This window comes from Mus musculus, chromosome 10, assembly GCF_000001635.26.
Source record: "Mus musculus strain C57BL/6J chromosome 10, GRCm38.p6 C57BL/6J".
Lineage (NCBI taxonomy): Eukaryota > Metazoa > Chordata > Mammalia > Rodentia > Muridae > Mus > Mus musculus.
Window position 1 is genome coordinate 112,082,776 of NC_000076.6, and position 27,008 is coordinate 112,109,783.

General features: G+C 39.4%; 1 protein-coding gene and 1 pseudogene across 3 annotated transcripts; one reads left to right on the forward strand and one right to left on the reverse strand.

Moving 5' to 3' along the window:
- The first annotated feature begins 568 nt into the window (after positions 1–568).
- Glipr1l2 (GLI pathogenesis-related 1 like 2) lies at positions 569–25,323 on the forward strand. 3 transcript variants are annotated; one of them, XM_006513998.1, is made up of 7 exons: positions 569–825; positions 4,332–4,409; positions 9,652–9,903; positions 13,767–13,870; positions 15,131–15,241; positions 24,042–24,068; positions 24,161–24,198. In XM_006513998.1, the coding sequence occupies exons 1-5, from the start codon at positions 601–603 to the stop codon at positions 15,228–15,230; spliced, it is 759 nt and encodes a 252-aa protein (XP_006514061.1). In that variant the 5' UTR covers positions 569–600; the 3' UTR covers positions 15,231–15,241; positions 24,042–24,068; positions 24,161–24,198. The 3 variants fall into 3 exon arrangements, with proteins under 3 accessions (XP_006514061.1, NP_001334086.1, NP_080499.1); NM_001347157.1 differs by lacking the exon at positions 4,332–4,409 and having other exon boundaries at positions 579–825; positions 24,161–25,323; NM_026223.2 differs by lacking the exon at positions 4,332–4,409 and having other exon boundaries at positions 579–825; positions 15,131–15,216; positions 24,161–25,323.
- On the reverse strand, positions 6,895–7,698 carry Gm6808 (predicted gene 6808; annotated as a pseudogene).
- Positions 25,324–27,008: the final 1,685 nt, after the last annotated feature.

Sequence of the window (27,008 nt, forward strand, 5' to 3'; positions counted from 1 at the left end):
AGGGCAGGCTATGTCTTGTCCTCTCAACCATTTAGTGTGCTGCCTGGCAGTAAGCATTAAAAGAATAAAGGCACAACTGGAATCATCTTTTGTAGGCTCACCGCTTTTCATGACATAAATCAACGGTAATTTTCACTTCTTTTTAGTTATTTCGGGATAAATATTAAAGAGAATGCTCTGTCCCAAAGAGTGACAACTATAAAAACACTTCACAACTCAATAAACAAGAAAAACAAACAAACAAACAAACAAACAAAGGTGAGCTGAATGTTAGTAACATGGGAAGAAAGACAGTTTCCCCTTCCAGGGGAACTCAGATTTTTTAATCATTCAACACAGACTAATGTTTGATCAATGAATGATCACAGCCTTTGGTGTCACAAGTCAACTCTAGCTAGTGCTCAATTAGTCTTGTGAAAAACATGTACTCATTTAATTTTAATCTGTCTTTGGTCATTCGGTAGACATTTATCATGCATTTTTCTTCTCGCTTCTTGCTTCTCCTTCTCTTCTCAATTAAGAGCCCTCCCTCGATCCGTAGATTGGCAGGTCACAGGGGTGGACTGGCGCCTGCGCACACTGGCTTGTCCGCCGGTGACCATGAAGGCCTCTCTGCCTTGGTCTGTAGTATGGCGTGCCCAGTCGAATTACGTACGGCTAAGAAGAGTACTGAAGCTGTGTGAACTGTGGCTTCTATTGGTGGGCTCAGGTTTGAACGCCAAACTTCCGCTTGAAGAGGATGTAGACTTTATCAATGAATATGTGGGTCTCCATAATGAGCTTCGAGGCACGGTCTTCCCCCCAGGGGTGAACCTGCGCTTCATGGTGAGGCCAGAAAGCTGTTTCTCAGGCCACGTTTCCAGAGCGTGGGGAAGCTCAGAGAAAATCTCATTTGAGTTTAAAAATACATCTTTTTAAATGTAGCCATTACCTCTCTGATACGTGATCAGTTCCATTGTTTTGCCCAGAACCAATTGTGGGAAAAGTTGGGGAACTCCCCAGGAGTGCAAAATTTTAAGGCACACCAACTTAGAAATTGTGTGGGATTTTTTTTTTTCATTTTTTTATTGATTACTTTATTTATTTACATTTCAAATGTTATCCCCCTTCCCAGTCTCCCCTCCACAAACTTCCTATCCCCTCTCTCCTCCCTCAGCCTCTGTGAGGGTGCTCCCCAACTCCTGCCTCAGAAATTGTGTTTTAATGCAACTGATTTTCATACTTTAAGAATCAATATAATCTTATCAAAGATCCTTGGATGTGAATTAATAAAAAGTGAGGCTCTTGGGATAATTCAAATATAAGATCAGATCCTATTTTATTTTTTTCCACTGTAAATGTTTTCACACTTATTCTGCCAAAAACAAAACAAAAAAACTCGTTTTGTTTGTTTTTTCCTTTTCTTCCAGTTTTCCAGATTTCTGTTTGTTTTATGCCTGCATTGAATTTTCACTAGTTATGTAGCTAATTGGGTATTACCAGGATCAGAAGGTGTTAAGTCTGGGAGATTTCATATAATCTATAATTTCTAAAGCCAAGGGCAACAGGACTCTTAATTCCTGGTCAGAGTAATGAGACCTGAGATATATCTGGCTTTGGGAAGACATGTGACTCCAATTAATTAGCCTATTAATTGGAGATTTCATGTTTTCCATTTAAAAAATGATTGCAAAAATCTAGCAAGTAAGAAACCCTTTCCTTATTAGTCTGGTAAGCAATTCTAATTCACCTTACAAATTACATGAGACCTCCATCCCTAGAGATATGTATTTTCTGTCTTGAGGATTAGTTCCTTCACAAAAAGTTCTGAAGTAAGACTTTAAAGATATAACGTTTTTAAAAAATGGAAATACAGCAGTTACTATTGTCAACAACAGTGGCACATTCAGTGAACACCAGCAACGTGTTAGTGTTATGTTTTTTATGTCTTCACTAGCTTGGATATTTTCAATCATTTGGTAAATTAACTATGAAATGGGATTTTGTTTTCATGTTAATTTTATAAAATTCTATTATATTTAAATTTTTATTTTTTTACTGTGTATGTATGCACACATGCACAGGCACATACACACGCACAAGTGCAAGCAATGACAAGCATGTAGATATCAGAGGACAACTTTCAGAGTCAATTCTCTTCTGACCTGTGGACTCTGGGGATATAACTCAAGTAGACAGGTGCCTTCAACAGCAGAGCCGTCGCTTAGAACCTGATGCTACTTTTTGAAATGCTCCTTCAATTGGCAATCTGTTTCTTGTTCACTTTCTCTGTCTTGTATGGTCAATATTTCCTCACTGTTGGGGTTCAGGAATTGGCACACAAACCATACGAACAATAATCTCATGCAAAAATTATTTAATGCACACCCTAGTACTGGTCAAAACAGGGATATAGCTTAGAATTATCTGAACTATGACAGTGGATATCTTTTTCTGTCTGCTTATAAAGGAAAAACTTCAATGAGCTTGTACACAGGTGCAGTAAGTGCTGCCAAGAGGTCAGCCCTGACTCAAGATATTTTAGACATAACAGTTAATATTTATCTTTGATTCAGTGGGTCCTGCATAAAGCTTTGTGGGTTTTCTTAAGATTAGAAAACCTCATACAGGACGTTCAGAAGAGACAGAACAAAACAGGGTATGTGGTCAGCATGCCCTTTCTCTGAGCCAAGTCACTTCTCTGTGTCAATGACTGGTAGGCCTGTTACAGCAACAATATGAAATAGCAGGCAGGCATGGAACAAAATGGCTACAGCTATTCTTGGGGGATGGGGGTGCTTCAGACCATAATGCTCATATAGTCCTATATACCGAAGATATGTTTTTCCAGCCAGTATTTTTTATTTCCTTCTCCTTGTTATTCTTCCACCAAATCTGAATTATCCTTCCTCTTAAAATTGAATGAGCACAGTGGTTTCTGGCACAAACTTTGTGAGATTTTATTTGGGATCTCTGAAATGCATGTTTCAATAAAAAAAGAAGAATAGAAAACATCAGAGTTCACATCATATAATTTAAAATTTGAAAAGGATAGACTTTAAGTTTAGCTTAAATCTCTACCCTGCATTTACTTGTTTTCTTTCTAAATTAAAGTTGGTGTGAGTTTTGTCTCAGTCATTACTTTCCTTTTTTTTTTTCCTCTTCCTTTCCCTCTTTCCAGTGCTTTCCTTTCTGCCCCTCACCAGGAAAGAGGAAAAGAGGAGAGCTTGAGAAGGGAGGTAAGAGGGAAGATTAGAACTGTAAGAAGTGGTGGCAGAGCAGGTGGGAGAGTGGAGAGGCAGGTATGAAAGACCAGAGTATCTACAGATGCCTTCTCTCATTGGGTGGGTTGTTTGTCTATTGATAGTAGAAGTCTTAAACTTGAAGTTCTAAAGATGGCTCAATAGTTAAGAGCACTTGCTGCTCTTGCAGAGGACCTGGCTTCAGTTCCCAGCCCTGACAAACTTCTGTAACTCATGTTCCAAGGGCCTGTAACATCATCTTATGGCTTCTTTGAGCATCAGTCATGCAGATGGTCCATATATGTGCAAACACACATGCATGTCAAAAACACATTTCTAAAAAAGTTTTAAGAAACTTCAATGAAATTTTCTCCTTTTCCTTCTTGCATATGCTTTGGTACTGTATTAGAGAAACAGTAGCCAAATCCAATTTATGAAGTTCATCTTCTATGTATTCTGGAAAAAAATCATAATTTTAGGTCTTACAATTAGGTCTTTGATCGATTTATGATTAATTTTTATATGGTATAAGATAAAGGTCTAATTTTATTCTTTTGTGTGTGAATATGCAGTTTCCCCAAGGAATGTTAGAAAGTATTGTTGTTTGTCAATTTAATGGTCTTGGCAGTATGTGTAGAAACCACTTTCCTGGGTGTGTGGGAATTTATTTCTAAGCTCTTTCAGGCTTCCAAGCTTTTGAGTTTGTACTCTTTCAGGACTTTATTATTATTATGATTCTATTCAATGTCCCTTAAGGGTCTGAATTGCTTTTGATGGGGGTCACACTACTTTACAGAATACTTTGTGTAGTGAGGCATCTTAATATTAAGTCTCCCAGTCCCTGGCCATTGACATCAGCCTTTTAATTAGTGTCTTCTTTGATTTTCTTCAACAACATTCTGCGGTTTTAAAAGCAGTTTGGATAAGGTTATTATCTTTTAATGTTATCATGGTAGAATTATTTGCCTAAGTTTTGTTTAGATTGTTCATTGTGAATGTACAGAAATGTATGTAATTATGTATGCTAATTTTAAGATCTCCTGTTTTACTCAAATCATTTCTAAGTTTCCCTGCACTTAAAATATGTCCTTTAATGGTTTTCTCTTTCAGGGAATAAATAATAAGTCCCAGATTTCTGACTCCAAGACAACCTTCATATGTTATATGCATGTGTGTACATGTGTGCAGGTGTGTAGGTTTGTGTATTTCATTCATTGTATAGAGAGACCAGAGCAGGTCAGCCAGCATCTTCCTCTAATGCTCTCAGTGCTACTCCTTTGAGACAGCAACTCTTAGTGAGCTCTGTTTATAATGCTGTGCTGGCAGCCAGCAAGCCGCAGAGATCTTTCTGACTTTTCCCTGTCTGCCCCAGCACTGGTTTCCTCTATTGATTTTGCCATTTCTTCTATTCATTAACCTAACACGTTCCTAAAATATAGTTCCTAAACTCACAGCATTGGAACTGCCAGTGAGCTTGTTAGAAATAAAAGTTTTCAGTATAGGGGAATGCCAGGGCCAAAAAGTGGGAGTGGGTGGGTAGGAGGGTGGGGGGGGGAGGGTTATGGGGGACTTTTGGGATAGCATTGGAAATGTAATTGAGGAAAATACTTAATAAAAAGAAAAAAAAAAGAAATAAAATTTTCAGGCCCTCCGTGATCCTCCTGAATCCCAAATTCATGGAGTCCAGTAGTCTAGCCTATATTTTAACATGAAGTCATACAGATGATTCTGAAATGTACTGATATTTGAGGCCCCTTAGTGTTTCCGTTTCCTCGTGTTAGTCTCATGAATCTCTCCTTTCTCTATGCTGCAGTGTTGACTGGACCGCTCTTGTGCAGGTCTTGTGCTAGCAACCCTAGCTTCTATAAGTTCATAACTACAACGATCCTGTCATGTCCAGAAGACATTATTCACAGCAATCGTTCCTTCCCCTCTCTGGCTCTTAGAATCTTTGTGTCCACTCTTTAGCAATATTCCTGAGCCTTGGGAGTGAGTAGGTATGATACTGATGTTGTATTTAGTACCGAGCCACAGTGCTTTGTGCCCTGTGCTTTGTCCAGCTATGAGTCTGTGTTAACAGCCAATCACACCTTATAGGAGTGATGAAGGTTAAGAGTTGCCCAAGTCTCTAGGTATAAGGCTAACAGTTTAGAAGCCAGCTTGATATTGTGTGTTCTAGCAAACTAATAGTAATAGGCTTCTGGCGTTCCCACTGGCTCTTGGGGAGTGTGTTGGTTAGCTTTCTGAAAATTTGTCAAGATTTAGACTCATTGAGGAAGGTGAACCTCAGTTGAGAAAATGCCTCTATGAGATTGACCTGTAGCCATATGTTTGGAGCATTTTCTTGATTAGTGACTGATATGGGGTGTGTCTCCTCTGTGCAGGTGGTACCAAGTCATATAAGAAAGCAAACTGAGCAGGCCATGGGAATCAAGCCAGCAAGCAGCAGTCTTCCATGGCCTCAATTCAGTTCTTCTTGCTCTTTCCTGCCTTGAGTCCCTCCCTTGACTTCCCTTTATGGTGGCCTTTAAGATGTAAGAGGAAATCAGCCCTTTCTTTGCTTAGGTTGGTTTGGGACATGGTCTTTATCATAGCAATATAAAGCAATCTAGAATAGCCAAGTTTACAGTACCAGAAATGAGTTGGTTACCCCCATAACATTCATGCTATTATTATACAAGAGGACATATCTTGCCCTACTGGACATTATTGTAGTTTATAGGGTTCACAACTAGGTTAGAGCATTGATGACTTCTCTTAACCAGCAGCCTACAGTGTACCTTGAGGCACTATAGAAGCTAGCCTTCAAGGAGGAGCCTTCTAGGCCAGCACTAGCTTTATTCATGTGTGATGAATGAAAGTGTGATGTGTTCAGCAGTAGGATCTTATCATCAAGGCCTGGTGAGTAAGGAAAAGAACTAGCAATGGCCTGTAATGTGTGTGTGTGGTGGGGTCCCAGTTGTTGGATCACCGACCCAGTGTGGTGCCCCGTATCTGGCATAAGACTCTGTTTAATAATCTATGGCTCCAGGGTAGGAGCATTACCCTCAAACTTACTCTTTTATAAGCTTCCTAAATTTGCTCTCATGTTTCTGTTTCTGTATATGTATTATGTATGTGTAATACTTTCTTACCTCAGGATGGGATAACTAAATTTATCAAATAATTTGAAAGGAGTCCTGTTTAAAATTGGCTAAAAGCGAAATAAGCACTTACATAGATTAAATATTCCTTTTTAAATCTAATTTACCTTCTGTAAGACTTTTAATGTAGTAGTTTATGAATTTAAACACTGCCATGTGTTTAAAATGTTCCACATTTTAGGATTAATAGCAACGCAATGGAAAATACTTGACCTTTACAGGAACTTTCAACTATACTGATGGCTTTTCAATAGTGACAGACTTGTATTGCTACATACATAGTTTTTAGTATGCTTCTGTGTCCTTGCTACTCAGTCACTAAATTTTATTAACATGTAAACTGTTATGCCCCAAACTAAAGACCAACTGTCAAACTGGGCAGTTTTATTTTTCTTTACAACTTAGTAAATGCTTGATGACTGCACGTGGGGTAAGGCTGCTCGGTGGTTCAGAAAGACCCCAGGGACAGTGTTTCCTGACAGGGTGTGGTCTTCAGTAGTGAGTAGAATGACGTGTATGAGTGACTGTCAGACCAGCAAGACCGCATTCATGCTCCCGTCGTTCTCAGGATTGTTGGTAACTTGGGCGTTCTTTCCCCAAATCACCTTGCCTCCTTGTGTCACAAGGCCCAGCTCGCTCACATTCACTTCAATAACTGTGCCTTTGGTGATCACCCCCAGGGTTGTATATAATGGGGATGAGGGATTCTTTTTCACACCGAGAATAGGCAGGCAAAAGGTAGCTTTCAGCTCAGGGTGTGTGACATGGGCTTTTTGGAAACGTAGACCCATAGGCCTAATGAACCTTTCATATTTCGGTGGTTTTCTTGTAAAGCCATCACCAACAGAGCAGACGTTAGTTACCATTCTCTTCCATGCCTTCTTTTTCCTTTTTCCTGTTCGAATAACTTTCAATACTTCTGTTTCTCCTTGGGCACGAACTTTGGGTAGAGGGACCTCCCATTTCCCTGCCTTTTCTTTCCGTTTATGCTTAATCATGTTAGAAAGTCCTTTTGCTCTTGACTGCCCCTCCCTGTCCAGCAGATAGGCGGGGACTGCTCCCTGCGGAGTCTTCTCATCATCTTTCTGCTTGGTGTTTCTCTTCTCATGCATCTTAATAGTCTTTTTCATTTGTATTTTCTCGGCATGGGGCATGGCGCTGTTTATGGTAGAGCTTAGCCTTCAGGCCAATCTTTTTTTTTTTTTTTTTTTTTTTTTTGCCTTCTTTGAACGTTCATGGGCCTCCCGACCTTCTTTCTTTCTCTTTTTCTCATGGTAGTCCAAACGATATCCATATCGTTTGCGGTGCAATTCAATATATTCATTTTGTGGCATGATGACAGCCGCAGAGCACCGGTTCACGACCTCCCGGGTCTCAAAAGACTCTTAATTTCTGGATGTCACTGGTCCACGAGAGCCTGGGTCGGGAAAGGGAGATTAAATATTCCTAAAACTCCTATAAATGCAGAAATTGATCCAGATGTTAAATCAGACTGTATCAGGCATGCTGTATAACGGCCACTATAGTTCTCAGCCTCTTGCATTTGTATAAATGTAAGTATTCTTAGGTTAAGCCCAGATAAAGACAGGTTTCATCTCCCTCTGCAAAGTAGTGTCTTTCCCATATATAGTCGTAACGTTGTAGTACCGTCCCTAGTCTACTGCATCAGCATTAAGTATAACACAGCAAGATTCCTCTTCTACTTAGGCTTACAGGTCCAAAAAGTTTATTGCATTTACTATATAATTTTGGCTATTAAGATTAATTCAAACCTAGAACAAAGACAAGAAAAGATACAATAAATGTAATTTCCTGCTATATATCATTCATGCATATTAAGTGAAGCATATATATTTTAATTTTTTAAGGTATTTTGTTTTGTGACTGTTTTGATACTTAACATTCATATACTATAACTGTGAGTGGCTACTAGGAAAATAACTTGAAAGGATGTCTGGGTGTTTTTTTTTTTTTAATGTTTAACATGTCTTCCTAAAAATAATTTCCAAAATCTTTTTTTTTTTGTGAAATTTTATCTTAAAACTATGACAGGTTAAGTTTTAGATATCCATCCAAGATTGTCAAGTTGAGCTCTCTGTAAAGTAAGGAACACTTGTAAATAGACAGACTGTATGAAAGGTATAAAAAACAAGAAGGATATATGGTGTGGGGAAGTCACTCTCACCCTATAGACTCACTGTGCTTTGCACAATAGATAAATAATAATTTTGTTTTAAAGTAAAAAGACTAATTACTACAGATGAGAAAGGAGATTTTAAGATAAGAATGTAATGAATATAGAAAGTTGTCAGAAAGCTTATGTGAAGAAGAATTTCATGCATGTCATAAGTTAGAGTGTACTTGGATATATTTATTGATGTGTTATAAATGAATTTAGATGTCAAAAGGTCTGGACAGATATTAGAGGGTGTGAGTGTCTGAGTATGAGTGTATGGATGTATGTGTGATGCTTGTGCATGTATAGGTGCATTGTGTGAGTGCATGGTGCTTGTATGTGTGATGGTTGTGTAGGTGTGTGTGTGTGTCATATGTGATGCTTATGTGTCTGTATGTCTGTGTGCACATATATGGGTAGTGTGTGTGTGTGTGTGTATGTATGTGTGTGTGTGTGTGTGTGTGTGAGTGAGCCCAGAAGTGCATGTCCATACAGAGGGCAGAGGAAAGTGTCCAATGTCTTCTCTTTAGGACCAGGTTGCTCCCTGATCTAGTGTCCTGTTTTCTCGGCTGGGGTGGCAGGCAGCAGGTCTTCACAATTGTCCGGTCTCTACCTCTTCAGTGCTGGGAATACAGCAACATGAGGAACAATTGTATATTGACTTCTACTTTTATATCTGAAACTAGTATTTTATATATAATGAATGCTCAATAAATAGCTATTAGTTATTTTAGTTTACTAGGCACAAAAGACAGAACATGAAAAGTGTGTATTCTGGTCAAACTGTATGTAAGCTTATTATATTATCCTGAAAAGGTTATATGAAAGATATTAGAATAATTAGTTTAATCTTTCACTTGACTATTTCGATTATAGACATACTAACAACCTTCTGTTTTAGGAAGCAGTCATCTTATTATTGATAATTAGAACACAGGTTTGTTTGATTTTTCCTACAAATACTGCCCAGGAAAAAAAAAAACCACATAAGTAATACAAAGTTGGTCTAATTCTCCCTAAGGGAGTAAGTGCCAAGAAAATAAATTAGAGCATTAAAGCGACATATTTTTAATTATTTTGTTTCTCTGCTTTTGCGTGTGTTTCCTTTCAGACTTGGGATGTAGCTTTATCGCGTACTGCCAGAGCATGGGGGAAAAAATGTATGTATAGCCGTAATACTCATCTAGACAAACTCCATGAATCCCATCCAGTATTTACTGAAATTGGCGAAAACATGTGGGTTGGTCCTGTAGAGGACTTTACTGTAACCACTGCCATCAGAAGTTGGCATGAGGAGAGGAAGAGCTACAGTTACTTAAATGACACTTGTGTTGAGGACCAGAACTGTTCTCATTACATTCAGGTAACTGATTTGTACATTGTGATTAAATCAGTAGGCTTCTCAACTGCTTCACCTACTTTTCTTGTTTCAAATTTACAAGCTCGAGTGAGAAAATGGTTCCCTCCACATGATAAAAATTTTAATCCTGTCTGTGTCTTTAAAAGCCCACCACTCTATCCATTATGGGAATCATATAAGAATAGCCATTGTCTGCACACTTCAAGACCAAGGAGATTGTTCAGAAACTAGTGCACAGTATAGATGGAAGGAAGGCTTTTTTTTTTATTAGATATTTTCTTCATTTACATTTCAAATGTTATCCCCTTTCCTCATTTCCCCTCCGAAAACCCCCATCCCATTTCCATTCCCCCTACTCACTAACCTACCCACTCACTTCCCTGTCATGGCATTTCCCTACACTGGGGAATCGAGCCTTCGCAGGACCAAGGGCCTCTCTTCTCATTGATGTCCTACAAGGTCATCCTCTGCTACATATGCAGCTAGAACCATGAGTCCCACCATGTGTACTCTTTGGTTGGTGGTTTGGTCCCTGGGAGCTCTGAGGGTACTGGTTGGTTCATATTGTTGTTTCTCCTATGGGGCTGCAAGCCCCTTCAGCTCATTGGGTCCTTTCTGTAGTTTCTCCATTGGGGAGCCTGTGCTCAGTCCAATGAATGGCTGTGAGCATCCACCTCTGTATTTGTCAGGGACTGGCAGAGCCTCTCCGGAGACAGCTATATCAGGCTTCTGTCAGCAAGCACTTGTTGGCATCCACAATAGTGTCTGGGTTTGGTAACTGTATATAGGATGGATCCCCAGGTGGGACAGTCTCTGGATGGCTTTTCCTTCAGTTTCTGCTCCACACTTTGTCTCTGTAATTCTTTCCATGGATGTTTTGTTCCCCCTTCTAACAAGGATCGAAGTATCCACACCTTGGGTCTTCCTTCTTGAGCTTCATGTGGTCTGTGAATGTTTCTTGTGTATTCCAAACTCCTGGGCTAATATCCACTTATCATTGAGTGTATACCATGTGTGCATTTTTGTGATTGGGTTACCTCACTCAGCATGATATTTTCTTGTTGCATCCATTTTCCTAAGAATTTCATGAATTCATTGTTTTTAATAGCTGAGTAGTACTTCATTGTGTAAATGTACCACATTTTTTGTATCCATTCCTCTGTTGAAGGACCTATAGAAGAATGCAAATTGATCCATTAGTATTTCCTGTACAAAGCTCAAGTGGAAGTAGAAAGGACCTCCACATAAAACCAGATACGCTGAAACTAATAGAAGAGAAAGTGGGAAAGAGCCTTGAGCACATGGGCACAGGGGAAATTTTCGTGAACAGAAAAACACTAATAGCTTATTCTGTAAGATCAAGAATTGACAAATGGAACCTCATAAAATTGCAAAGCTTCTGTAAGGCAAAGGACACTGTCAATAGGAAAAAACAGCAATCAACAGATTGGGAAAGGATTTTTACCAACCCTACCTCCAATAGGGAGCTAATATCCAATATATACAAAGAACTCAAGAAGTTAGACTCCAGAGAACCAAATAACCCTATTAAAAAATGGGCTATTCTCAACTGAGGAATACTGAATGGCTAAGAAGCACTTAAGGAAATGTTCAACAACCTTAGTCATCAGGGAAATGCAAATCAAAACAATCCTGAGATTCCACCTCACACCAGTCAGAGTGGCTAAGATTAAAAAGCTCAGGTGACAGCAGATGCTGGCAAGTATGTGGAGAAAGAGGGACATTCCTCCATTGCTGGTGGGATTGCAAGCTGGTACAACCACCCTGGAAGTCAGTTTGGTGGTTCCTCAGATAATTGGACATATTACTACCTAAGGACCCAGCTATACCACTCCTGGGTATATTATATACCCAGAAAATGCTCCAACACACATGCTCCAGTATGTTCATAGCAGCCTCATTTATAATAGCCAGGAGCTGGAAAGAACCCAGAGGTCCCTTGACAGAGGAACGGAAGGAAGACATTTAAAGAAAGTGACTTGCATCCCAACTTCCCACAGATCAGCAGACAGACAATGGGGCTTCCAGGCTGGCTTCCAGTGTTGTTTCCACAACTTAAGGGCTCCCCTCACCCTCTAGGAATTCCCAGCCACCATTCATTTTCCATACTTGCCTTTAGTGTTCCACACAGAACTATAAAGAGCTCAAACTCCACCAAGAACAGCGGGCCTTGCCTTTTTACCCACCCAGTCTCAAAACAACACAACCCTATTAGCTTTCTTCCGTGACCATTTATGTCAGAAATCAAAGACTTCTGGAATGAAGTTGAATTTATTGGAAACATAACATGATTTTCTCAGTCACTTTATATTGTATTTCATGTAAAACATAATTTGAAATTTCTTCATGTTTTTTTTTTTACTCTGCTCTTTGCTTTCTAGCAAATGGATTCTTCAAAGAGGATCAGGGTTTTTTTTTTTCTTGTTGTTGTTGTTGTTTTGTTTTGTTTTTTATCAGTTTTTCCTTCCTTCAGATAGGAAGGAGAGCCTCCTTACTGTACCTTTCTCCCCTCCTGATTGGATGTTGCTTTCTGCCCTGTAATTCTAGCCACCAAGACATTCTTGTTCCCAATATTGGACCTGCTAGACTTTGCTTCCACTCCTATATTTTGTTATCTTATTTTTATTTTTGCAGTGGTTGGAGTTGGTCCCAGGCCTCATACATTACTAGACAAGTGGTCTACCCTCAGATTTTGTCATTGTTGTTTTGGAGGCATTTTTGTTCGTTTGTTTGTTCTTTATATTGTTGTTTCGGTTTTCTTTTTTTCTTTGTTTGTTTGAAACAGAGTATCTTTCTCTGTATATCCCTGCCTGTCCTGGAACTCTACAGACCAGGCTGGCCTCAAACTCACAGAGATCTGTCTGCCTCTGTGCTGAGATTAAAGGTGTGTACCACCACCAGCTGGCCAGATTTCTGTCTCTATTCTTTAACATAGTACTATTATTTCTTTAAGAATGGAAAATTTAAAACAACTAAAGTTTGTTAAGAATTGAGTAGGAGACAGAAATGGCTCCCTTCCCCACAGGTCATGAACCAAAAGAACTTTTTCATTACTTGATATTTTACTAATATTCATATCAAAGAGAATTTCTGGAATGCCTCTCATTACTCTGTTATTTTTTTAAACCCCTCTAATACAAGGTGGTTTTGTTTTAATTAATAATTAATTAATTTGGCTATATGTAGCAGATCTCTTCTTCATCTTTATTTTTAAATTTAATTTTTTTAACTTACTCACTTTACATCCTGTGCATGCATTGCCCCCCTTCCAGTCATCCTTCCCACAGTCCTCCTCCCCTTCCCCCTCCCCTCCCCCTCCACTCCATTCCCCTCCCCTCCGCTGAGTGTGTGTGTGGCTGGATCTTATTGGTCTTATCTAATGAAAAGCTCTACTTTACTTCATTTTGTGACCCAGCTCCCTGATGATGATTACATTTGAATCTTGCTTGGTTCTGTCTGTGACCCCGTTGTTCCATTTTCTCCCTTCCACTAGAAGCTTCCACGTTTACAAGGGTCTTCCTCATCTCTCTAATTTTCCTTCTTCGTGCCAAAGACCTAAAACTTTCCAATCTAATCAGGCCTCATCAAATTGCCTTCTCAGATATGACTTCACTGGTTTATAGCCCTGTCCTGGATCAGTGATCTTCAGCGGTTCCCCATAAGAAGATACTATGACAGTATTTACATTAATACAGTCCTGGAAATGCTCCCTGAATCCACAACAGTGTCTAAATACAATTTTTGATAGTCTTTGAACTTAAAGTTTCTGTATGAATGGAACATAGTATTTACAGCATAAGTACTTGTAAATAAACCTTACAGTTCCTGTGACATGTTTATTTCAGCTTGTGTGGGACAGTTCCTACAAAGTTGGTTGTGCTGTTACTTCGTGTGCAAGGGCTGGAGGTTTCACACACGCAGCACTTTTCATATGCAATTATGCACCAGGGTGAGTGGTCTTAAAGGAATAAAAATTAACTGAGATATGAAAATAAAATGAGAATACTTCAGCTTTAAGTTTTCCTAACTTGTAATATGTTTTTGAAGCCTTTACTAACCATGAAAGCTTTAAATATACGTTAAAAAAAGACTTCATAATGAAATATTTTAAATTTCATATGAAGTAAGTCATACCTTCAATTGGCTTTACTTACAAACTCTTTAATGGCTATCACCTATAGGAAGGAAGCTTAGCAGTTACAATAACTAAAGGAACTGTTGTCAGGTTCCTGTTATTTTTCAAAATGGTATGTTCTCATATCACTAATAAAAGTTTTAGCCTGGCGTGGTGGCGCACGCCTTTAATCCCAGCACTCAGGAGGCAGAGGCAGGCGGATTTCTGAGTTCGAGGCCAGCTTGGTCTACAAAGTGAGTTCCAGGACAGCCAGGGCTATACAGAGAAACCCTGTCTCGAAAAACAAAAACAACAACAACAAAACAACCCCCCCCCCCAAAAAAAAAGTTTTAAAGCTCAAGCTTGTGGAGTAAGAAGTGGTTTAGGCTTCCATCTGCCTTATAACATGAAGTACCTTGAACTGAACACAAGGTGGTTCTTTGGGCTAATACAAGTCCTACAAGGATGGATTAACATCAGAGCCAGATGAGCGACCCACTAGAAGCTTGAGTTTGTCCCCTTCCTCCTCACATGACTGTTTTCTTTCCACATGAGCACCTGGTGCTTATGCCATGTGACTATCCCAACCCCAGTAGCCCGCATCTCTGAAATACTCTCTTTGGAAGTCATAAGTTGTAAAATACTATTAGTAACAGGGCTATAATTTCCAAATAGGAAACTCTCTTGATTCTACTTCTTAAGTAGAAGCAAAGACTTGACTACCTTGGAACTAAACCACGAAAGGGAAAGAGAAAAAAAGAAGGAAAGAAAAACAGAAAGGAGGGAAGGATGGCGGAGAGATAAACCTCATTGTTTACTGGTTGCTTTCCCCTAGATAAAGAAAATAAATGATTTTCTTAACTAAATCATCTCCTTAAACTAATTAAACATGGGCGGGGGCCCAGGTGGGAATCCCTGCCCCCCTGCCACAATAAAGTCTGCCAATGTTTGAAAATTAAATCTAAAAAAAAAAAAAGTTAAGCATGCAGAGAACATTGTTTAATTAACATAAATTAATAGCATCATTAACATAAATTTAAATAACATTCTGTAACACAAAACCTGACTCTTTTCTTACTTCCTGCTTTTTTCTAGAGGAACCCTGACAAGGAGGCCTTATCAAGCAGGGCAATTTTGTTCTCGGTGTGGCCCTGGAGACCAATGCACAGACTACCTATGCAGTAAGACGAAATAAATCCGTAAGATGTAAGACTGGGAGAAACTGGAGTGATTGACACTCCTTTTATTGTGCTGTTGATATTGACTCCAACTCAGATGCTCTCACTATACTATCAAAGCAGTGTCACGTGTTCCAAACTGCAGTGCCTTCTCTGCTTTCCTTGGCCCTGTTGCTCTCCCTTTAAAAAAGAAAAAAAGAATCCCAAACTAAGGAAAGAGTTATTCTCTGGAAGAACTTCACAGGTAACTTTTTGAATAGTTGTCAGCTTCACAGTCACTTCCTTAAAGAAACGAATTATTTCAAAGTATCCACAAAAAGATAAAAATAGCAAAGTAATGCATTTAAGAAATCTTTTCTTATTGCTCTCAGTCTCCTGGCTTGTCAAACACCAGATTTGATACCTCAGAGGCAGGCAGTAAAGGGAGTTAGCAATTGGGGTCATGGAGATAGCAACCAACGGGGGGTGGGGGGTGGGGGGTGGGGGCGGGCATGACAGCACTAGGTGATTTACAGAGTCAGTACTACTAACAGAACAAAACAGAATTATCTGGGGCTGGCAAGAATGCCTAGCAAGAATCTAAACTTTTTAAACATTTACATGTATATACACTTAGACAGACAGACAGACGTATATACATATATACATTTGGTGGATGGGAAAGAGGCCCAACAGCCACAATTTATTTCTCCTTTCTGCGCTTGTATACCTTCTTAGACAAAAGGTTTTCTTATAAAATTACTTCATAGATAAAACTTTACACAAAAGAGTTACAGAAGAATGTTGATATTAAGTTCAAAGCAGTGTGTCATTCTATAAGCTCATTATAAGTTCAAAGCAACTGTTTCACATGGCCTTGCTTTATCATGGCACACACCTGTAGCCCCATCCTTGGACCTGACCTAGAATGAATGCTTTTTCCTTGATTACAAATCTATTCCAAGTCTGTTTCTCTTCTTAGTGAAATTTATGGAAGCTCATTGTATTTCTTATGATTCAGCTTTTACTTACTATCCTGTGAGGAGGGGGCACATTCTATTCTTGATTCTAACTTCTTATATCTTTCTGGCAAAACAACTAAAATTGTATCCTTAAACTTTGTTCCTAAAATTATTTGAATCAAATCAAGAATGTCATAAAGTAATTAATTCATCTAGCATTAATTCATGAAAGTTCATCTTCATGTTGAACAGAAAATTTGCCCAACAGAGTGGGCTGATGTCCAGGAACCATTAGGCTATGTAATTGTGTCAGGAAAGGCATATCAGCAGTGATAAAGTCTCTGGGCTGTGCCTCTTCAGAGTGCACCCATCACAGCCATGCAAAACAGTGGGCCATCTCCAGGAAACTCACTTGCTTGCCTTTCCTAGATGGCATCTGTCCCTGGGGAGGTAATCCCTAAAGTACTCAGAGAAAAAAATTTGAAAGTGTGTCTGATTAATTTTTCTTCTACTTCCTCCAAATATAAGAACCCAAAACTATAACTGCAGCTGGAATATAAACAGTAAACATCATGAACAATAAAATCAGAGTATATTTTACTTTTGTGCAAAACAAAAAAAAAGAATATTTCTGTTCAACTCATCTACAATGACTGATACTTCTCTGCATTAAAATTTTCAGTACCTTTTTCAGTAATAACTACATGGATAGTTAATCTTTCATTCTATTTAGATTCAGTAGTTGACTCCTTCGGTTAGGATATAAAGATAACCTTACTTTCCCTCCCACCCCACAGTTGGCTTATATTATCCACAAATACCTTGAAAATACCATCACTGAAGAGTTTTTAACTATACTTAAAATGACTGAAGAGCTGATAGCCCACGTACAGAGAATATTATATCTACACGGCTCATCTATTGCGTCTGCATCTTCTTGGCTCTTCATTCCTCATCTTCTGTCTTTCTTCTGGCATCATTCGTTTCTTAAATGAGGAGGTCATCTCAGTAATTCCTTATGGACCCGCTAGCAATCAATTCTCTTAAAGTTCCTCCAGCTGGAGACGTCTCTATTTCTGCTTTTTCATTCCTAAAAAAAAATTATTTCAACTGCTGGATGACAGAATTCTGAAGGAGTCTATTCATTTTACTGCTTCAAAAATGCCTCCTTCTGGCCTCTATTGTTTCTGATAAGAAATCCAGTTAGTTTTTTGTGTTTCTTGTCCCGTCCAGCTGAACTCAGTTATTCCTGGGTGCGAGGGAGACTGCAAACCTGGGAAATAATGGGATAGGAGAGAAAAGAGGAGTGGAGACCAAGTAGAACATTCCTATCAAGATCACCGTTTATTAGGCAGAAACGTCGGGTTTCTAAAGCATACATCGAGGGAAATAGGGAAGGGTTGAGGGGGAATTAACAAAGAACAAAGAAGTGGGCATCAGGGGACATAAGGGCCGAAGTCAGACTTCAGGCAGCGGGCACTCTGTATCCTATCTCTGGAATTCGGATCCTCCTTAACAGCCTTGGGTATCAGGCTGGGCTCAGCACATAACTCATGTCCTTGGATGTCATGGGAGTCAGGAAGAGATAAGGAAGAGGGGACTATAATTCAGCTTTTACAGCCTCAGGTGCCAGGAAGGAAACAGGGAGAAGGGAGTGACAACCCGTTCCTAGCACAAGGCCATTTGGCTTGTCAGGGTGGGAGACTGTGAAAGGCTTTTTTTCATGGTACGGTCTCCAACATCTCTCCCTTCTGAATTAAATTTAATAAGGCCACATTTAACTGAGGTGATCAAATGATCTTTTCATTCTTGGATGAGTGGGCATTAACCATGGCTGGGGGAGCATTGACAGGATTCCTCCCATGGGTGCTGTCATGACCCACACTCATGGCTCTTGGTATCTTTTGGGGAGGGGAGGCAGAGCCTTAGAAAGATTCTTTGGTTGTAACTGGAACTAGATACCAACCTCCATCCAAACCAGGTGTGTCTCTCAGGGAACTCAGAAATGGTCAAATTGGACCTTCCCCTGCAGTGCTTAGCCTCATACCCACACTGGTGCCCATACTGGATTCGTATTATCATGAACCAGTATGCACAGGTCTGAGTCCTGTGCAGCTCCTAAAGGAGAATTGTCAACCTCAGATTCAGCAAGGCCTCTACAAGAATTATCCCAATTATAACACCACAATTTGTGGCTCTTAGGCTATATTAGGAGCTGGAGGTCACCCTTCCTCGTCCCTATTGTCTCCAAAGCCTGAGGAACCAAGGGGACCCTGCATTAGCAGCAAGGGTGGAAAACTGGAGACCAATGGCTCTTTCTGCCTCGGTGGGAGGAAGATCTTCTTAGTCTGAGTCTTGGATATCCAGTTGATGGTAGTGAACTGCAACCGGCTTGCTTAAAGCAGCTTCAATCTGTGACTTAACAAAACTGGTTAATCTATTAAAGGCCCAAGGGCCAAAAGACAAAAGCAGTAAAATACCCACGAAAGGTCCCAAAAGGCTGGGAAGTAAGGTAGTGAGCCAAGGAGAAGTAGAAAACCAATTTTTATATCAATATTCTTGTTTCTCTCTGTTTCGTTTTCTCTCTTCTAAACTAGTTTTAACTTTGTCTATGCTATCTTGAACTAAGCCAGTCTTATCAGAATAAAAACAACATTCTTCTATTATCTGAAATTTGTCTTTGTAGCCTTAATATTTGTTATATCCTGCCTTATTGTTGAGACCATTACTTCTAGGACAGTAACCTTTGCATCCAATTTTTTATCTACAATAAGTTGCTGATATTCTTATGCATATCATTAACAAAATGAGCAGTATGCAGCTGTTGATCTAAAGCTGTGGTAGATATTGAAGTTAAAATTGTAATTAAAGCAGTAAATCCTAAAGTTGCTCATTTGACCTTTTCCAAGTTTGCATTCCCGGATTTTTAAACCAAAGATCATTGCCTAACTCTAACAGGCAGCAAAGCATACGCAGGTCTCTTTAACAAAATCATAACAGCAGATTCCTTATCTAAATTAGGATCTACACAATTAGTTAATTGACAACAATTACAATGAATATGAAAAGACTTGTCAAGATTGGTGATCTTAACTCTTGAAATTATCTAACAATATAGCATATAGGTAAGGTACAAAAGCTTTCACAGCTATAGGGGAGTTGGCCTGAATGGCCAAAAACAGTGTCTCTGATGAAATCTTGTTAAATACACTGTAGCAGTCCCTCAGCCTCATGGGTCATCATTTATAGTTGTCCTCAAATTGACACCAGGTTGGCTCTCCTTGCCCATGGCAGAGATAGGAAGTTTCTTCATCTTGTTTGCAAGTGGCTGCTCTCCCTGATTCCTCTTTCTCTGTGCACTCAACACAGTTTTCTTGTCATCACTGCCAGGGCACTCATGAACTCACAGGTCAGTCTGTCACACGAATCATTCTGGAAGCTAGCATGCTTCTGTAGCATTCTGTGGAAAAAACAGAAACATCGCCCCCTTTTCCCCATATTAACTTTCCGTTCAGGCTCATGCCATGTGTCAATAAGTGGATACTTTTCATCTCTCCTAGACATAATTATGTCTAGTTTTAGGATACTATGAGGCATTTATTAAGTTCTTTGACATCCAAATTTCAAAATTCTTAAAAATAAAAGTATGATTTAAATAATGTGCACGGGGGTATAATTTCTCCCCTTTTTTGTTTTTAAGAAGATAGAGTTTTTAAAGTTCCACAATACCTTGTCTTTTAGAATTATTAAATTGTTGACAAAACATCTCAAATACTTGACTGTTATAGTCAGTTTTAATATAACATGGGCAGTGACTAATTACATTTCCAATTGTTTCTCTTGAAGAGTGGTTGTAACTAGAATGCTTGAAAAGTTATTATAGTCACATGTGTATAATTTATTTATTTATTAATCAGAAATAAGAGAACGTCCTTAAGTTGTCTCTGCGAATAACTATCTTCTAGGGAAAAACAGCTTAATCAGTAAGTCTAAAACCCAAATAATTATAAGGATCCTGAGTTTGTATCCTTTCAGGAGCTATCTGTAATCTTTATCAGTTAAAGCTCTATGTGAACCTCTATAACACAAAAGCAAATCCTTGGGGGTCTTTTCCAGGCAACCCAGGACAATTTCTTAACTGACCAAAAACAGTCTTCTTAAAGGAACAATATTTTTTCTTATAAGTTGCATAAGCAATTGCAAGCTTGAGATTTAATAGCATCTGAGGGATGAACAATTTTAAGCAATTGTAAGCTCTGAGATATAATATTGACTATTAATATACAACTTAAAGTTTGATTTTTTCAACATTTTAAAACACCATCTACAGCACACAATTTAATTATCTGTGCTGAAGCAGGAGAATACTCAAAAGAATAAGTGTGTGATCCAATTCACATATACTTTTCTCCCATAGAAGGGCTGTTTTTTAAACACAGTAAATGGGATGCATTCATGCATGAATTTATAGAAGATATAGAAGCATGCATAAAAACAATTTTTTAACTTATCTTAGGATAATGATTATCAATTTTATTTAATATGATGGTATGCAATAGATCAAATATTAATATTCTGCAATAACCAAATTAATGGCAGTTTGGAACAAGGAACAGACACTTTGTCAGGTTCTTAAGACACAATTTTTGTTATAGTTTTTCAAATTATATGAATTTATCTTACAACTCTTATTAGCACCACAGTGGCTTTATAGGGTGTTAAAATTTTACTTTGAAGTGAAGAAGGATGATTTTTACACAGTGTTTCTCCTGCCAAAAATTTGTTGTGGACACATAAATAGAATGAGCAGGCAATATTTATTTACCATTGATTATAATCAATAACAATTGATCACAGAAGTTTCCTCTGCTTTCTGTGAAACCTTTTTTTTTCTCACCAGTAATTTTGAATCTCACTAGATAGCACCTAACAAAGGTTTAAGTCGATTTAAGGCCTCAAGGTGAGGTCTTAGCCAATTAACATCTCCTGGAAGCTTTTGAAAATAAAATTAAAAAAAATACCCATGATACACCTCACAGACCATATGAAGCTTAATAAGAAGGAAGGCCCAAGTGTGGATACTTCAATCCCATTTAGAAGGGGGAACAAAATAATCACCAAAGGCAGAGGAAGGGAGGGAACCTGGGTGAGAGAAGGGAAGGGGGAGGGGAAAAGTGAGGCAGGATCAGGTATGGGAGGGAGACAGGAGAGAGAAGCCCAGAGGGTCAGGAGAATGCATAAAAAAAGGTAGTAGTGGGGGATAGGGGACAGGGGAAACCTCTAGGAATTTCCAGACACTAGGGATGTGAGAGGTTCCCAGGTCCCAGTGAGAATGACTTTAGCCAAAATGACCAATAATGGGGAGATGGAACATAAAGAGACTACCTCCAGTAGATAGACATGGCCCCCAGCTTAGGCATGGGGTCACCCACTCATCTTCCAAATTCTTGACCCAGAATTGTTCCTGTTTAAAGGAAATTCGGGAACAAAATTGGAGCAGCGACTGAAGAAAAGGCAATCAAGATACTGGCCCAATATGAGATCCATCCCATGTGCAGGCACCAAACCCTGACACTATTACTGACACCATGTTGTGCCTGCATACAAGAGCCTAGCATGGCTGTCCGTCGAGTGGCTTTACCAGCAACTGACTGAGACAGATGCAGATCCTTAACAGGCAACCATGGGACAACTAATCCAGACCCCCTCAGAGCTCACAGAGGCCATGCCACCAACCACAGAGCACATGTGGGTTGGTCTGTGGCCCCTACTACATATGGAGCAGAGGACACCTTGTCTGGCCTCAGTGGGGAAGGAAGCACTTAATCCTGTAGAAACTTGATGCCCCAGGAAAGGGGGGGATGCTAGCAGGTGTCTGGATGAGTTGGGGAGCACCCTCTCAGAAGCAAAGGGGAGGGAAGATGGGGTGAAGAACTCATGGGGAGGGAACTAGGAAGGGGAACAACATTGAGAATGTAAATAAATAAAATAATAATACATGACATAATTAACCAAGATGTGATACACACTTTTAGTTCCAGCACTCAAAGGGCAGAGACAGGTGGATCTCTGTGAATTTGAGTCCAGCCTGGGCTTCAAAGTGAGTTCAAGTACAGCTAGAACTGTTAAACAGAAACCCTGTACAGGCTGGAGAGCTCAGTGGTCAGGTAGCTCATGAGATAGAATACCTTCCAGCCTCCACAGGCATCTGCATGCGTGCATACACAAGTATCACATATAAACACACACACACAATAACTAAAATCTTTCCTACAAAAGCAGATAGTATATTTATAAACAAGTCAAAATTTGTTTAAATAGTTAATAAAATACAAATATAAAACAAGAATGTAATAAAGAAAACTCCTGGTAACAAGTGGAGAAATGTGCCAAGAAAGCATGCCTTGTGACATTCTTGCTTCTACTTAAGGACCAATAAATACACATGCATCAGGAAGAGAACCTACACACCACATAGTCAAGAATTCTTTTTTAAAAACACGTTCTAATATAGGAGTCGCCACGTAAAATATAAAGGACCAGTAACAAGATGTTAAAATACATCAAAGGTACAGCAGAGTTCAGTTCATATCCAAGGACCCTCAATGATAAATTCTACATAACACCTTAGAGATAATATCAATGCCAGACAAAGCCCCCATCAACCCTGTGTCCTCAAGTGGAAGTCAAGAATGATTGGTTAGGAAGGGGTTCAGGTGGGAGGGACTGGGAGGAGCAGAGACAGGGAAAACTGAAAACCAGGTGCATTGTTATCCCGAGCTTATCCCCGTCCTGCGGGAAATAAACACAGGACACACCAGATTCTTCCACGGTTAACTTTACTTCTTAAACATAGTGAGGTAGACAAAGAAGGCTCAGAAAGTGTGTGGCTTAAATACTTTTGGTGACGTGTCTAAACTAGGACTGGTAGCAACACCCATGATCCTCATGCACCCTGGGGATAGGTTAAAGCCCCCAGGGGTTGGGCAAAAGCCCTGGAGACGGACTGGTGACTTTGGTGGGCTGTGCTCTCGCAGCTGCGCACAAAGAGGTTTAGCACCATCTAGTGGCGGCACATATATTGCAGCCCTTTACACATTGTGTGAGAAAAGAATGTTTTCAATAAAAGGAAAATAAATGATTGACCCTCTCCACCCAATTGAGCAGATGAGAAGGAGTTTGTCTCCTTTCAAATGTAATTAGGACATTGGAAAAAAATAACTAAAAATCAATGAAGCCCAGGTGGTAGACTTAAGCTGGCTGTCTCAGAAATGAAAATGGACCACCATGAAATATAAGAATCACAAGAGAAATGAGTAAATCCACGTTAATTTTGGGGTAGCACTGTGGAGAGAGATGGGAGAGCTGCAGTGCTGTACATGGTTAGTGTGGGAAGCACCTCAAGAGCGTAGAAGTTTCTCAGCTGAGATGGCTCAAAAGCTGAGTACTTCTGAGACACCAACAGCACTAGAATCCATATCTGCTTAGTTCTGTGTTTCTCTAGCCAACCAGACTGACTTCTATTTAGTGTGTATTTATGTGTGGCTACTAGCTGGAGCAGACATCAAAGACCATGATAACCTTAGACCAATGGTTCTCAGCCTTCCCAATGCTTTGACCCTTTAATACAATTTCTCATGTTATGGTGACACCAAGCCATAAACTTATTTCATTGCTACTTCATAACTGTAATTTTGCTGCTGTTATGAATCGTAATGTATCTGATATGCAGGATATCTGATATGTGACTTCAAAAGGTCACAACCCACAGGTTGAGAACTGCTGCCTTAGATTTTGCAAACATAAAGAAATGGTGGTACTACTATTGGAAAAATTTTTATAGAAGTAGAAAAAATATGTATTTATAGTCTTTATCTTTCTTTCTAGGTAACACAGTTCGTGATGAAGCTACATGTATGTATTACTATCTTTTATTTTCTAAACAAATTAACAGTGTTACATGAAATCTAGCTTTCTTCATTTGCCTTTTTTTTTTTTTTTAACAGACTACCAGTTCTGGTACCCACCTTGGGAAAAGCCCCGCCCAGTCGTGTGTAATCCAATGTGCATATTTATCCTCTTCCTGAGAGTGGCATCTTTGCTGCTATGTGTCATTGTCGTTCTGATAGTTCAGTCCAGGTTTCCAGTTATCTTAATGGAAACTCCAACGATAATTTCAGCAGAGGAGGAAGGGAAAACTGAGGTAGAAATAGTGATGGAGGAGGGAGAGGGAGAGGGAGAGGGAGGAGAGGGAGAGGGAGAGGGAGAGGAAAAGGAAGAGGAAGAGATGCTGGAAGAAGATGAACAATAGGAAGAAGATAACCCCAGAGGAAGGAGAGGAAGAGATGCAGGAAGAAGACAACTCAATAGAAGCCAAAGCCCAACAGGAAAAAAAAATCCCAAAACGTTAAAAGGTAGAATGCTGAACTTTAAAAACAAAATATGCAAACCTCAATTATATTTTTCATTCCTTTTCTATAATTATTTAACAAATTTACATTGGAAAAAAAACAGTGTGAATGCAAGGCTTGCATTGTACAGAAAATATTAAGCTCTTAAAGACACAGAGAATGGATAATAGGAGCAGCAACATCAGCAAAAAGATGCCTTAAAATTTTATTATGGTATCTGATAAAAACAAGAAATAATTCATATTTCTATCTCTGTGTAGAGTTTTTTTTATATGAGTTTAAAAGTATCTGAAGTATTAAGTTAAATGAAATTGTCCATATAAGACACTAAGGACCACTCTGAGTTTAGAATAGCCATTTGATAAATATTAACTCATTTTTATTATTACTATTATAGTTGTCGGTAGTGGTTGTATTTTACATGTGATATCAAAACATCAAATGTTTTTTTATATTTTATGTATACTTGTAAAATAGTTTACTCAATACTATTCCCTTGTGTTAGAAGATTTATAAATGTATAATTTCTACTCCACGGCCAGTAATTCATCAGACTTTCTCTAATATTTGTCAAGTAGGTCCAAGAAATGAAAAACAATCACTCATTGTAAGTAAGCAATATAGCTGCTTCTACATTTATATAATAAAGTAGATTTCACGTTACTCAGTATGTACAGTAGAATTTGTGGGGAAAATAAGTTGACATATGAATAGTAATATTGATTAATTCATTGAATAAAATGTTAGCCTGGCAAAATACACAAAATGGTCTCAAATCTGTTCTTATAAAGTCTAATCATTTTTCTATGACCAGCATCACATTAAAAGCTTGCTCTACAGTCAGACAAATGGCAGTTACCCCCCCAAACAACAAATGAACACAAGAACTACCAGCCTTTGGCCTAAGCTTCTGGGGTCTGATTGTCTGTTTTGTTTCCTTTGTTTTTCAAGAGATGTACATTTTAGAAACTGATGTGTTTTCTATTATAAGGTCACCTGCTTTCATCCGGCATCCCGAGAAAAATGGCAGGGTATTGAAATAGAGATGGTGCTCTACAGTGCTTGTATCAGTTGTTATTATCCATGTATTTGTATTCTACTTGATAGCATCCCGAAATAGTCCACACAATCATTAGCACTCAGAACCACTCTGTAAAGCCATTATTGTTTTCTACGAAACATCTGACCTTAGTCTCTGACTTTTCAAACAAGCAGTGAAAGAGCCCTTTGCCACTTGCATGTGATACAGGTGAGCAAATGGGGTCAGTTCAAATGCTGTGGAAGCAGAAAAGCAAAGCGATATGAAACGGGACATCTCTTCTTGAGACAAAGCCTTTGAAATCTAAGGCAGTCTTGGAACAATCAGTCCCTGATAGACTGGCTCACACAAGCCATTAGTGACTCCCAATTATCATAGCTGAGGACCTTCTGAAGGTCAAGGACAAGGAACAGTAGAAGTGGTGGGTACTACTCAAGGAACTGGGTATCGGGAAGCAGTATATGATGACCAGGTCACAGGCCTGGGCAGGATTGTGTTTACAGGAAACCCAAGAAAGAAATTGATTAAACCAGAACTGTGAGACTGGTAGAGACCACTGGTGGCAGTCAGCTACAGGAACCTGTGTGAAGCAGGCCAATCCAACCATTTTGCCTCAGCATGTAAAATGCAATGTACCAGCTGCTGGAGCCGGAGGAGCAATGAGAGGAGAGGAAGCCAGGCAAAGTTCCTTTCCACATTTTCCGAATACAGATGTGGCTGGACTTGCGCCTAGCCAGAGTCCCTAAGGGCAAAACTGATGAGCAATTAAACACTTGGTCAGCCTGTGGAGGGCTTTAAGGCCAGACCAGCAATTCTGTCTAAGAGTGGAACCAATGGGTGTAGGTCATTCTCACCTCACCCCCTGCTAAGGAAGGTCTCTCAGGATGAGAATCTTTCTAGCCCTGCAGAGGGGACCAAGGCTGTCTGTCATTTTCAACTTGGTTGATAAACTGATGTTTCTAGGGATCAAATGGACCTTAAAGTGCTCCACCAAGGATTACGTTCAGACCCTCACGGCTCATTCTGGGGTAGTACTGGACTTTATATCATGTTATGCCCAGCCTCTGCATGAACGTCTTACGTGTGGGTAGCATAACACTAAACCCTGAGCGTTTTACTGGAGACTCGGTTAAGAAACAGATGATTGCATGGGAAGACAGCATGGGGGCTTAAACCACACTTGATGCAGAAAACCAGGTGTTGCTGTGCTGTTACCAGTATGGTTCAGAAAGACACAAGTGATAACCCAGGGATAACGGGGGAAAGTTTGCAGTAGACTGTGCCTGCACATGTTCAAGAGTATCCAAAAGGTAATGATAGATGCTCCTAGAAGCCTCAGAGGCGATTATTTGGCATGCCAGCTGGGTTTTATGGCAACTTGATACAAACTAGAGACACTTGAGA

What these genes read in the sequence shown, in the direction of transcription:
- Glipr1l2 (NM_026223.2), top strand. Translation starts at nt 601, where the DNA reads ATGAAGGCCTCTCTGCCTTGGTCTGTAGTATGGCGTGCCCAGTCGAAT. An exon ending in ACTGTTCTCATTACATTCAG is followed by an intron (nt 9,904 to 13,766) that starts GTAACTGATTTG and finishes TGTTTATTTCAG; the next exon opens with CTTGTGTGGGACAGTTCCTA. An exon ending in ATGCACAGACTACCTATGCA is followed by an intron (nt 15,217 to 24,041) that starts GTAAGACGAAAT and finishes CTTTCTTTCTAG; the next exon opens with GTAACACAGTTCGTGATGAA.